General features: G+C 36.2%; 1 protein-coding gene across 4 annotated transcripts in view; it reads left to right on the top strand.

Annotated features, from left to right (window-relative positions):
• Positions 1 to 14,328, top strand: part of DLC1 (DLC1 Rho GTPase activating protein) — a 246,183-nt gene that overhangs the window by 43,205 nt on the left and 188,650 nt on the right. For all 4 annotated transcript variants that reach the window (XM_085577906.1, XM_021533541.4, XM_085577904.1 and 1 more), the window contains one exon: positions 4,111 to 5,275. In XM_085577906.1, coding sequence (XP_085434032.1) covers positions 4,223 to 5,275 — 1,053 coding nt within the window. In that variant the 5' untranslated portion in view covers positions 4,111 to 4,222. The remainder of the gene's footprint in view (positions 1 to 4,110; positions 5,276 to 14,328) is intronic.

The following is a 14,328-nucleotide window of genomic DNA, read 5'->3' as shown; positions in this document are numbered from 1 at the left end:
GTGCTTCTGGCCTCACATTCCTGTAACTGGGGTGTTTATGTGTCCTCTCCTAAGCCCCAGAAAGGAAGCTGCTCAGCCACAGTTCCAGATATTAGAGTAGGTGCTCTTCCTTACATTTCCAGTCCCCCTCTAGCTCCAAGACTCATTTCTTCCTGATGCAGTTTTCACAGGTGTCAGTCCTAGTACTGGGTTTGTGTAAGGATAGTTCTTGTAAAGTGTCATTTTTCCTTGAGGAGGGAATCAAGAGAAGGTGAAATGTACCTTCAAAAATGTGTAGCATAGCCAAATCTGAATGGAATTTCATGAGATAAAAGAAAATTTAATGTCTGAATTTTGAAAACCTGCTGCAAGCCGTTTAACATGAATTTTTCTGAAAAAAAAAAAAAAATCACAGGTATCATAATTGAAGGAAAATGTTAGGCAGTCTGATTATGAGAGCCTACCAGTTCATCATCATGTTGCAAAGTCACACAGTTCTGTGAGACTAGACACAAAGATTCCAAAAATAAACTAACCTAATGGTTTTCCCTACTTTTCATTAACATTACATTTTATAGTGAAAGGTGATAGGCAATAAATTATTACAGAATCCATCTCAATTTACATCTAGTTTTGTAAACAATGTGAAGCATGATAGAGGGTTCTTGAATGGGCTTCTGCTGTAGTATAGTGACCCACCACTCAGTTTCACGTCCTGTAGGTCAAGAACGACCTATTGGGTCAATGTTGTCAATATTCCTTAATTCACACCCAGGATCAAGAAATTTTGCCCAGAAGTTTTTAATGGTTTGTATCTTTGTTTCAAAATTTGTTCTTCAGAAAGATAACAGTACTAAGCAATACCAAACAGTGCTGTTGGAAAGTAAAGCAAAATATAAGTCTGAATTATAGCAACAGCTGAGTGGACAGTATCATATTGCTAGATGCTTTGATGAGAAGAAACATTTCAACAGACTGGTAATGGCTCATCTGATAGTCTTAATATTCTACAGAAACCAGATATAAAGGTTTCTAGTTGTGGCATGGCAAGAATAGAAAGTGAGAAAGGGGGATACTTCTTCCCTTGAATAAAAGTACAAATGGACTCAAGAGGGCCGTTGCTCAGATGGTAAAATATGGTGCCTGTCAAGAAAAAAAATGAGTAGCAATAGAAGAAAAGCAGTGATCAAGGCAGGAACACTTTCTTCTGCAAAGTGGCAGTGCACTTTGTTCTCTGGCAGAGAATCTCTTTCAGAGGTCTGGAGCAGTGAACCCTCCAAGGCACAGCTTATGTGCTTACATGTGAGTCAAAGGAAGTTGTCCTGAGCAAATAGGTAGAAAAGAAAGAAATTTTCTTGTCAGCCCTTAAGTGTCAAGCAATTAGAGCAGGAAAATAATTTCTAAGCTGAATTGTTTAACACGGTCTTTGAGGAGTGGAGAGGGAGCAGAAGAAAAGAAAGCTGTCACCAAGCTCTGAGCTCCTTCATGCATCATGGGAGTGAGGGGATTTCAGGAAGTGCTGGTGAAGCTGCCTGGGGAGGTGACATATGTATTGTAGATATTCATATTAAGTGCTAACATGCACTTATTTGTTGGAGAACAATAAAAGTTCCCACATTGTGTATTTATTTGTCTTGCATTTCAAGCAAAGTATTTTATATGTCTCTGTTTAATAATTTTTCTGCAGTATATGAGGCAGCCAAAACTAGTGATAATTCAATCAAAACAGAAAGGTAAAATTTGGTTTTCATCCCCCATGAAATATAACTCACTACATCCAAAAACTGCAAAACAGTAACAGATCTGTTCTTCCATTTCTGTAAGTCCGTGTAGCAGCAGCAAGATTAACACATACCCATTAACTCCCTGAGAGCCTGCCTTCTGTGCATTAATTAGGTAGGTGGATGCATGTATGTCATTAGAAAGTTGCATTTTTTAGCTTTTTACCCTTGACTTCTACTATCTTTATTGATTGCTGTGAGAAATGTCCCTGTATGGCTGTAACAACCATGTTTAATTTTCTCTAAAGTAGATGAGGGTAGTGTTCCAGTAGGGGAAGAAAGGGAAGCTGCAAATGATTTGCACCCACATGCAACTCCAAACATTGTTCATGGAGGACATAGAAATCATTGAGCCAATTCTAGTGAATATGTCTCTTTTCAAAGATCAAAAGAAAACACTGTGGTGGCTGTAAAATTCTTTTAATTGAAGAGCTTTAGTGTCCATCAGGAAAAGGTGCAGCAAAAGTTAAAAGTTTATCACTATTGATTTTTCACTCTGGTAATTTTGCATCACAAACACTTAGAAATTCACTCTGGTAATTTTGCACCACAAACACTTAGAAATAAAGATTAAATCAAAATAACAATGTGCTACAATTTATACATTAATTTGATTTTAAATTTTAATATTTAGGGTACATCTCATATTTGATCAGGAAAGAAGAGTGAATTATAAAATTGTATTAATTTTGTACTACTAAAATTTGCCTCTGAAAGCAGATAATTTTTTTGGCCTGGCTCTGTGTGTTATTTTCCATTTTGCTCAGCCTCCTACACACTAATGACTTGTGCATGGAATTTCATATACTCTATGAATATATGTTCTTCTTAAGCAGAGTCTTCACAGAGGTGGAAAATGTGAACGTGAAATGAAGTTTGCCATTCCTAAAAGAAGGTTAAAGATCTAGGACTGTGTACTAGCCTATCCTGAAAGTCAGTTTGTCAAGTCATAATTTATGGAAGTTCAGTTGCCCAGGCATAATTCTGCATTTCTTTCAGGATAAATACTTTTATACTTTCAGGCATGTGATTTATCAAGGCAGCTTTGTGGCCTGGTGGGCAGTCAGAATTTGCCTTAGTGGACTGAAATGACCCAGAACAAACTCACTACTTAATCTTCTTTATTGCTGAAATCAATAACCAGATCCATGCTAAGTGCTGACAGTTCTTGTGTAGGGAGTGAAAAGTAGAAGTGTCTGCTCCTTGAACTTCTAACATTTGATGAGCCAGAAGTTTTGTTTTCTTCTTTGACAATGAACTTGTTAATTTTATTTTACAATTTATAAATTAATATATTTTCTTTGTGCTAATATACACATGCAATGACACAAGATTAACGTATCTCAAATGCCATCATACAGAATGCCTAATGCAACAGCCAGGGAAAATTTCCACATAGAAACCCAAGCAGGGACAGTGGCCTCTGGCAGAGCCAGGCAGTCCAGGTGAGTGGCAAATCTACAGCCAACCATGCTGACTCACAATCTACCCTTCTGGAGACCCCTGTTCTAAATAACAGTTTTCTCCATGCCTTACACTAGAAAATCATGAATATATTCAGCAAGGGGGGTGTGTGGCAGGGTTCAGGTTTTATAATGCATTTGAATAAGGAAATAAGCCAAAAACTTAAAGTGGTTTTCCAAGTGTTGTATTTTAGAGGGTAGGACTACATGGCCTTTAAAGGCTCCTTCAGACCCAAGCTTATCTATGATTCTATGATTTATTATTTTTTTTATTACCACACAATAACTGATTTTCCCTGCAGTTTCATGTAACACTTGTAATTACAACCTGGCCTGAAGAGAATGAATAGTAACAATAAAAATAAGAGCCACTGAATGGGCCAAAGATACTCAGAAGATAAGTAGTTTATACATTTGGTAAATTTGGAAAAAACCCTCAATTGTTCTCTACCTCTTTGAGAAACAGCCAGAATTCTGCACTCCACAGGTATCTGTGTATGCAGAAGAAATAAAGTTACAAAGCAACTGTAAGTTATAATGTCATTTATATCAATTGAAATTATTATCTTATGAGAGAAACAGTTAAGCGGAGTATGTTGTAAAATTTTGGCTCTGGAGCTACTTGCTTGTCCATATGCCTGTTTATATCCTTTTTGTTTACTTGATACTGGAAAGTAATCAGAAAAAAATGTTATACTGAATTATGAGTGCAGTCAAGTTTTGTATGAAAAGTATTAAAACTTTAAACAAAACAGTCTTTTAATTCCTGTCCTTCTGGTCCCACAGTCTTATCTTGTTTTACACTTTTGTTTAAACTGTTCCTTCCCTTTCTTTTTTTTTTTATTTGGAGTTGATTCAATAACACAGTCTTTTTTTATTTCTTGCAGATGTTAAAATGATGAAACCTGCTCTCCCTCAGGAGCAGTGCACAGCAGCCATGACATCTCCTCTGGTCCTCTGTGGAAGGTACATTGCAGTCTGCTGCTGAACTGTTATGACATGTCTCTAGCAATCAGAAAGAAAAGCTGGGAAGAGCATGTGACCCAGTGGATGGGATTGGCTTTGGAGCCTGTGGAGTATAATACAGCATGTCGTCACGGACTTGTAGCTGATAACTTGCAGACAAGTATGGAAAAAGATGAGGTTTTGAGCATGGACCGGAAAGAAAAATGTGCTTCATTTCCAGAGTGCTGCTATAGTGGAGAGGTGACTGGCTTCCCTGAAAAGCAGCTGGGAAATGTTTCAAAGGAGGTGGATGAAAATGACAACCATGAGGACGAGGAATACTTTCTGGAGGCAAGCACGGAAACTCTAGTCCATGTGTCTGATGACAACGATGACTATTCTGCACTCAGCCTGGAGAGTGTTAATTACCACATCACCGCTGTAGGAAGCGAACCCAAAGATGAAGGGCACAGCTTAAATGGAGCAGGCTCCTTAACACAGATGGTGCCAATAACAGAGGGTAGCAAGGCAGTTGAATCATCTGGAGTCAGTGGAGATATACGTGAGGAACCTGGCTGTGACACAGCTCCTAAAGAGGAGACAAAAGAAGGTGTTTGTGGCAGCGTTGGTCAAAGCCTGGAGCTTTGTAATTATGAAGTCTCAAATGAAGTAGTAGATGTAGAGAAGGAAAATTGTATCAATTCTCCAAATGTGAAAGAGGTTATTATGTCTGGGAAGCAGCTGCTTCATACTGCTGTAATTGCACAACAGCGCCGGAAATCTGATGCTTTCAAAGACGGGCTTGGAAAGTCTGAGTGCAATGTGATAGAGAGTGGGATTTCTTCTGAATCATACACCAGTAGTGATGGACAGCTCTGCTCAGCAGTGCAACCCAGCAATGGCCTTATGCAATCTCCTCCTTGCTCTTGCATCCTGGCAGTGGAAAATGGTCTGGATAAAAGTGGTTTCACGGAACCTCAAGTGGCCCCTGAAAACAAATGCCTTTCAAATGTCAGTTCAGCAGAAGACATTCAGTGTTTAGATGTAAGGAATCATTTGACCACGCACGACTATTCAGAGAATCAAGTGAAACTGCGCAAAAGAAAGGTAGGATGCTTGTAGAGTGCAGAGTGTTTTTCAAGTAATTCTGTCCAGTTTCTGATGATGGTGATTCTGTGCCTGATTAACTGGAGAGAAAAATGATTGTTTCATTAATTTATCAGGTTCAAAGAGTTTCAAGACAAATATGTCTATACGACAACTGAATTTTAGGAGGTTTTTTTAAGGTCTGAAAGTGGCTGAGCTGTGAATTGGGATGGTACCTTATATTTACTTTATATATATTGTTTTATATATTTCATATATGCTGTTCAAGGATAAATGAGTACCTGTTTTCTTTTTTTGGTTTTCTAATGCTATCATTATTTGATTCCTCTTAGGAAAACTTATTGTGTCCAGGGGTTTGGAAGCTTTATTAAAAAAAAAAAAAATACAAGGGAAAAGTGCAGCAAGAATTTAAAAGAGAAAAAAAAAAAAGAGTGGAAATATTCTGTAGTAGTTCTTTGGTCTTTAGCTCAGCTCCATTATCATATGTTCTTGCAAAAACAAGTATTGCTGGTTCTGAAACCATATTTTGTAATTTTAAAGCAACCAGAGAGTTTCACTGTCTTCACAAGTAAGGAAGAGTATCATTATAAAATTTTAATGGAGAGATTCCTTTGCAATAATACTCCCACTGGCTTTAATGGAAGGAGATGTGCTGATTGTGGCACTATGGAATTTATCTTAAAGTCTGGCTTTCCCAGTTATGCTGCTTATTCTAGCGAATAACCTATTTGCAATTGTTTACTTCTCTCTGCCTTTTTTTAATTTGACATCATTCAGCTTTTTTTGTCTGGTTTTTATTTTTTACATCTGGTTTCTTTTAATTGTGTGGGTTTTATCTGTCAGCTGCAGTGCCTCAGTAGCTGTGTCACTGAAGCAAAAATTCACATATCTGAAGTACTCCATGCCCATACAGCATCCTGAGCTGCTGGCTATTGCTTCCTTGTGTAGACTCCTTGGTAACAGTAACACTAGGTTAACATGGTGAGATATTAATAAAGCAAGTTTTGCCAAGGTTTCAGAAGCCCTCCAAGCCAGTCTTCTTTTGATAATTTATGTAATCACAGTTAATGCAGTAACTGTTCAAATATCTCAGAGTTACAAATAAGAAACAAAATATGACTACCAGTACCAGAAATGGTAATGAAAATGGTTCAAGTTTTAAAAAAATTAACCAAATTGACATTGTAATTGAGACCTAATTGACTATTATAATAATTTCTCAGCTGCTTTACTTTGGCATCAAATTTTCTTTCTAAGTATAGTTACTTAATGTAACTATAGACTGATATGTACATTTCATATCATTAGCAAGATGCAGCATGCTATAGTTTTTAACAGCTCTGATTTTATGCTAGTTTCCATGTATCTCCTTGGATCTTACTTTGAGGTCCCATACCCATCTTTTAAATGTACAATCATGAGAATAATATTTGAGAATGTATGTATTATTTGTGTTTGTGCCATTAAATATTTTAAAGGACAGACAATAAAAATTCCACAGAGACAATAGTGAGAAAAACTAAGAAAGGAGATGAGCATAAAAAGGAGCAAAACAAGGAGTTTCTTCAAGTTTGAGCATTACATGGCTGCAACAACTGCAGAATTGTGTGTAATGTAAAAGGGGATGGAGTCTGTAAATCTCAAGGAGACCTCATTCTACTTTGGTTAAAGAAATCTTTGCCAACCACTGTAACATGAATGGTAAAAGAGAAAAGATACAATCTGTTATTGTTTGTGCTTTATTTATCTCTAAGTTCACAGGACACTTCTACAAGCAACATTCATGCATAAGGGATTTTCTCACTTATATCTAACCATGCCCTATTTTAAAAAAGCTTGCCTGTGTTTGTAGTAGTGTGCAATGAAAAATGTGCCTATGTTTACAAACTTACACTGAAAGCTACTTTTGTAATTTTAAGAAAACATTAGAAAAACTGCAGACTTGAAACTGAATCCATCCATAAAAGCCAAGTATTTGCTTTGCAGTGACAGGAAGACTTAAGAGATTGGGAATGGTATATAAAACCTTTTCTCTCAAGGTCAGCAGTTCAAACAGTGCAGTTAAGGCCTAAAACACACCAGTGTCTGATTAATGCTCAGTGGCAATTATAGTTGCACATAATCATGTGCCCATAAAGGTCAGAATATGGGAAAAGGCAGATGGAAGTGAATTGCTAAAGGTATTTGGGCACCCAAATCTTCAGGTAGCACCTTGGGTAATCACAGGAAGGCACTGATCTTCAGGCATTTTCATGACAGTTAAAACTTAGGACCTTTGAGTAGACTTCTGCTCTTGCTGGTACTAAATTCTTTTTCAAATCTGTTCCTCATTAACATATTTTAAAGTGTTTTTAATTGTGGCAATAGAGCATGACCTTCCCTCTTATCATCAGATCGGCTGTCTTCAATCCAGAGCTGAGGTGAGAGACAATGTGGATCTGATATGCTTACTTCCAGACGGATGCAGGTTTGAGGGCTTAAGGGCTTAAAGTTTAGCATCTTTGACCAGCACGAACTCCATTGCAGTAAATTGCTTTAGTCATGATGGATGTACTGACACTGAAGATGCTTTCTGCAAACACGTCCAGCTGTTGCAGCATTCTTTGCTCCCTCAAGTCAACAGGGTTCAAATGTTCAAAGCACAGCTCCCTCTTTGCCTTCGCATTCTCAGAAAGACTTCCTAAGGCTCGGAAATAGGAAGGACCTGAATTTAATTGTAAGAAGTTAATGCTATTAGGTCTAATTGAAAGATACAAAATAATCAAGCTTTTCTGTTGTTCCTGATTTGATAATCAATTCAGTTCCTCCACAACATGAAATTTATCGTCATTAATGGTTCCCAGTAGCAGAAACAGAAATGGATTAACTATATGTGGATAAACCAGCTAGACCCTTCTGTATGCTTTCTTGGGTTAAATAAATTTAGATTTTAAAATAGTCACTTCACAGAATTGTACATGAAATAATATTTGGAACTAAAGAGCAAACTGCAGTGCTTGTGATATCAAAACAGCTCACATGTATGTTCATATGTAAAAATCAACAGAGCTTTTAGCAAATAGTTTTATATAAAACTGGAAGACCACCAAGTATTAAGAGAATACCAACAAAAGGAGACTATTTAATTATTATGCTCTGATTTGTACGTGTAAGAAAATGGTCATTATCTCATACGGAATCCGTCAAATTTTTGTATGTGCTCCATTTTATATTTTCTCCAAGCTGCTCATCTCATCAAGCTTAGTCAAAGACAGGAAAATCCCTGCTGGGGCATATTGAGAAGATTCACAAATGCAGCAGAACTCTAAAAAATTAATTTCAGTTCTTTTTCAAGGCAAAAAAGAACTACTTTATTCAGCACCAGCATAAAAAAGTGGGTTGAGGCATATAGTTTCCCAGTAAGTTCTCTGCACTCAATTCCCAAGCACAATTACAGCTGTGCTGTTGGAGCCAGCAATAATCAGCATTTTATAAATGCAGTTTTTAAAATAAGGCTCAGAGAGCTCTTTTAAATGACGAAACAGTAAAGGATTAGAAAATCAACATTGTAAAGTGTGGCTCTAAAGAGTTTGAATAAAAATCCACAAATTTAAAAACAAGGTGAAACATTAGCAAAATGTTAATAACACTTAAAAAACAAATTTTGGCTTGTTCTGTATATTTCATTGCTCTTCCACCATCCCCCCCCCCACCTTAGATTTTATTCCTAAAGATCATTTAACATAAATAGGAAGAAAACAACTAGAGAAACCGCTGTGACTGTTCATTTCTCTCCTGTAGGACAATGTAGTTTCTCATGGCAGTCTGCTTAGAAGCTTTCCAGTTTCAAATAGATAATTTTATCTCAAAGTCATTCTTGCAAGGCCAGAGAATATGAGAGTCATGGCTATTCCTAATGCTCATTATTATTGCTGCTACTTTAACCCAGATTTCTATATCAAATACTGTGTGATTTGCAAATGATGCTAAGGACACAGCCAATGTCAGCATAACAACAGCTGCCAGTGTCAATATGATGAAAATTAATTAAAGAGTAAGATTAACATGAGACTGGCAGAAAATGTCAGAAGAGACCTGGGTAGAAGGTTACCTGGAATGATGCATGTCCTTGGAACAGTGCCTTTTCCCCAGTGGAAAGCTATGAGTTTTTAAAACTTGGCTTTACATTTCCTGTACTGTTGCAATAAATTTTATTTCTTTATTTCAACAATTATAATTATACTAATGTGAGAAAGCAAAACCATTGCTTACTTGAATTCAGACTTTTCCATCTGTATTTACTTCTTGATTATTGTGCATGTCTATGAGATGTGAAGGCTGACTCTCTTCCATTACCATCAGAAATATGTTCTGTTTCACAATGCTAAGACTATGATTTCTGGGGCAAGTTAGGAAGTTACTATGCTAGTTACTATAGAGGTTACTATTTTATCATAGTAAAATTACCTTCTCATATGGAACTCATATGGTTCTCTAACCATATTTCTTGTACAATTCAGACCTGCACTTATGCCAGAGTAGCTTCACTTTCATATACAGAGATAGATAGTATAATCTTAGCATCTAAGACATTGTTTTCTTAGTTTTGTAAAGGACAATGGCAAATGCAAATATTGGAGATGTTATAATCTCTTTTAAAAGATGATCTCTGAAACAGTGAAAATCTATTTTATTAGGTGTGAAATTTGGAATTTTTTTTGTTCCATTTCTGCATCTCTTATAATTTTCAAACTTTATATAGGTTTTTTTTAAGATTCTCAAACTTTCTAAAGGTTTTAGAGAAGAGCATGGATCTGTTTATCAAAATTCATACAGTGAATGTGAGCACCATCAATAATTGGTAAGAGATCTTAAGCCACAATAGCTTTTGAAAGGTTAACTCCTACCCACAACTCAGAGCTACAGTCTGTAGTATTAGTACAGTGGGCAATTATTACTGAAATCCACAGTTGCTTCACCACAAGGAATTTGCTGCATTTGCACATTGCTATTAAACGGTCATGGTTTTGAAGGCATTGGGAAGAATCTGGCAAGAGATGCAAGTGAAGAAAAACAAATAGTAGGATTTATTTGAAAAAAAATGAAACCTTCTTGGCTGTCATGAATATTTGTTTCTCCTTTCTGCATTAAAAAACTTGCTTTCTAAATTTACCATTTAAAAATTAAAATGTGGTTCAAAAATATAAACTGACTGAAACAGTTAATTTACATTTTTTTAAATTATATGTATTTCCTATGGTAGTTAGTAGAAAGTGGTCATAAAGCACTCCTATTATTGTGGTTACATGAACACGAATTTTCTCTATTACTTGCACATGAATATATACCATAAATATTTTCCCCATCTGGGAAGCTAAAGAATGCTTTCCGACACACTTCCTTTATGTTTGGACTGAAGTATGATGTATTTCAAACAATGTGAAAAGTATTTAAAACAAGTTGAGAACAGGATGGGATGATTGCCAGGCCAATACAGTATAACCTTTATGCAAATTTTACTTTGGCACATTTTTGTGACAGTGTTCAGCAATAAATTTTCAAGGCAGTGTTGTCTATACTGCAAACCAAGAGGCTGTTGCACATCAAATTATGCTCAGAGCTGAGCTACCTAAAATGGTCATGAAAGTATTTGGATTTATAAGCAGCTTGTAGTCACACACACCAAGGTTTCACCAAAATCATCTACATGCTTCTAGGGACCATCTAGAGAGCTTTAGTTTCATGCAGAGATTTCTAGTTTTGTCAAGTTCTGCAGTACTGATTGGAAGAAAACTCCTAAAATATTTTTAGTTTTGTTTTTAAAATTAATATTTTAAAACTCCTTACTGGCCAATTATTTACTGTCTTCACTCTATAAATAGTCAGTAATAGGTCATGTTAAATGGGCCAAAGATCACTTGCTAAAATGACATCAGATTTTTAATTAACGTCAAACTTTTGAGGGAAGCGGTTTTGGAAGGAATGAATAGTACATAAAACCTTTAACAAACAGGAAGTGAAGTCACTTGGACAAAACACCCTGGATTACATGACATCACTGCCCACAACACACTTTTCTGTTGGTTAAATATAAAAATTTGTAGAAAAGGAATTTGCTCCCTTTAGCTGTTCCTCTCGCACTTTCACATGCACAATGTTCACTTTGAAATAACCTTCAAGTGAAAACAGAGAGATCTAAGAGGCACACGGAGATCCAACTTCCATCCAAAACCAATTCTTACAGAAGTAATCAGAAGAGACAGTACTAGAGCACTGCCGCCTACATTAAAGAGCCTTTGATGCCATGGCAGTGGCAAAACAGCTTTTTTAAGCACAACTGTTTACTACAGACATGACCTGTGGTAAAAGTGAAAGGTTTTTTGTGTTGCTGTGTCAAAGAAGGAGGCAGCAAATATTAGCCAACCCTGGCCAGCTCTGGGAGCTGAGGCTTTACAACAATGTAGGTTTTGCCACTGCTATCAAGGAGTACTTGACCATGGAAATTTGGTGGTGGGTTAGTCCACAGGCATCCGACCAGTTCCCATGCAATAGTAAAAAGCAAGCAAAGAGAACCTCTCTTGTGAGCTGAACTGCAGTAAGGTAGAAGCCATCTGCAAAGCTTACTGTGGGATTTTTTTCCTTGGTGTTTTATTTTGGGTTTTTTTTGCTTCCCACCGTAATGGTACCTACGATTAAAGCACCTAAAATGTGTTGCTCATGCTTATTTCCTTTCACTGCTCTCTCTCAAAGATGGCATAAGAGGTTTGTAAAGGCAAGAATGTTTATGCCACAGAAAATACACATGGTGTATTGAATATGGCTTTACAAAAGGAAACAATAGCGCTTCTGCTGCCAAAAGCTATTCCAAGCTCCAGAAGATATGGCCAAAAAAGGTCATGAATTCAAATTTAGAGGGATATTCTTCCTCCTTTTAAAAAAATCTAGTCAGGAATACACGTGTGAGCATCTGTGTGCGCTGAGGTAAATCTATGACAAATGCATACCAGATCCTTGCTGCTTTTCACAACCCTGTCACATAAGAACTTAGTTTATGCACACGCTAATGAGAAATTGGCACCCTGTAACATGAGGATGTCCTTCATATTACAGCAATAACTGTCATATCTGAAGTTTCATACTGTCTTTGCACTGTCACCTTAACGTAGGACTTAGAATAGCAAACACAATATGTATTTATGTTAAATAGATATGTTTTTATATTAAATATGTATTTATGCTTTATCTTTTTCTGTAAGTTGCCTCCTTTCTAAGCTTTTTTTTCACACAGCACATCCAATTAAACCAAGGTTTCTATTTGAATATCCTGAATATTTTAATAATGTACTATCTAATCTAAGCAACAAGAAAGATCTTTAAGGAACTGATTATATTCTTGCACTATGTATTTTAATCTCTTGGATGGTATCCTCAACCTTCTTAATAAAAGATGGTTTGCATACACTACAAATCATTGATATGTGATTCATGGCTGTTTGATATGAAGGCATGAAAAAATTCAGCAGTGCTAAAGCTCATGGCTTGTGTTGCATGTAATTTTAGCTTCAAAATATTTTAAAAGCTGACACATTTATTACACTGAAAATAAAAAAGCATGGTCAGAATCCAGACTTTGGTAATCTAAATCAAACTAATTTCCTACACCCAGATTCCCTGAAAAACGCTTTTCTTCTGATAAATGCCAAACTGTATTTATCTCACACAGATTTAGTAGTGATTCTATGTGCATATTATACCTCAATACATCTACTGAATTTATTCCAGCATGTTAATCTCACCTTTTTACAAATACTACTGCTTGGTAGATGATGACAAGATGATCAAGTGGTAAATGAACACTGTAATATTTTGGCTTTTTATAGGAAGCAAAATTGCCAGAGAGTAAATAAGATAAGAGATAGTCTCTCATGACCTGTCTTTTCCCACTATCTTTGATGTGGGATAAGACTAGAAAATAAAGATGTGAAAACCAATTGATTTTCTATGTAAAGTAAGAATTCAACTCTTAATTACATGAAGATTTCTTGGCTCATGAAAACAACTCCCAGTGGACCACTCTGTTCCCAGGTCTTTTTCAATATTACTAGCATCAAAGAAAATTTAAGAAAATTCTTCTGTATTAATACTTTCTATATTAATAACTTGTAGTACCTTGATTCATACTCTTGTGCATAAGTCTTCTTCAGGACTCATAATTTATCACATTTCACAAACATTTTATTAAGCTTTCAGAAATGTTGTGTTTTAGTTATTACTGTAGCTTTTTTGCAAGATATGTTTTAAATTGATGGCCTGTGCTTTTGCAGACTGAAGCACAGGAATAGTTATGACAACGGAGAAAACAGCTTTAATCAGATTCAGAAGAAATACATATATTCCTGAATTTTGCTCTCTTGGGAATAGTAACAGTAGCCTTAGATTAGAATGTCCATATATATTTTTTTTCTTGTTCATCCATATTCTCTGCCAGACACAAAAAAAATCCTTTTTCAACCAGAGTCTTCTAATCAGGGTGTTAAGAACATTGATTCTTCCCTGTATACTCTTGCCTTTTACAAATGCTTTGTTGTTTGGGGTTTTTTTCCCTACTTCATGTACAAACCTGAGTGAAATATTGAGAATTTTAACCATTTGGAGCTTATGTGCATATAAGGGAAAGATTACTTGGTGACATGAAAATAATGTGTATTTTATTCCTTGCAAGTGTCATCATTTCACAGGGTTTGATTTCAAAGCAGCAGCTCTGTAGTAGAGCTCTGTAGTCACATGCAGAGATTAGGAAGGGAATATGATGTTGTTGGCAAAATGGGTGAGTGACTTCCATGACTCTGCTCCACTTTGGTATGAGGGAAGAGTGGTCCCAAACACTCTCAAATGCTAGTTCTGTAGTAGTGGTAGTGGTTCCTAGACCTCTTGCCCAGTATTCATTCACTTGCTTAAAATGTGTACTCAATCCTAAATATGTGTTTTTTTCACAGATTCTTTAGTGGGTGGAGTCTGTAGTGACTGAGTGATTCTGGTCTCTCTTTCTCTCTCTCAGTCCCTTCCATGACATT

The sequence above is a fragment of the Lonchura striata genome, chromosome 4 (assembly GCF_050655825.1).
Source record: "Lonchura striata isolate lonStrDom1 chromosome 4, ASM5065582v1, whole genome shotgun sequence".
Classification (NCBI taxonomy): Eukaryota; Metazoa; Chordata; class Aves; order Passeriformes; family Estrildidae; genus Lonchura; species Lonchura striata.
Note: the sequence above shows the minus strand (reverse complement) of the source record. Positions and strands in the feature narration are given on the sequence as shown.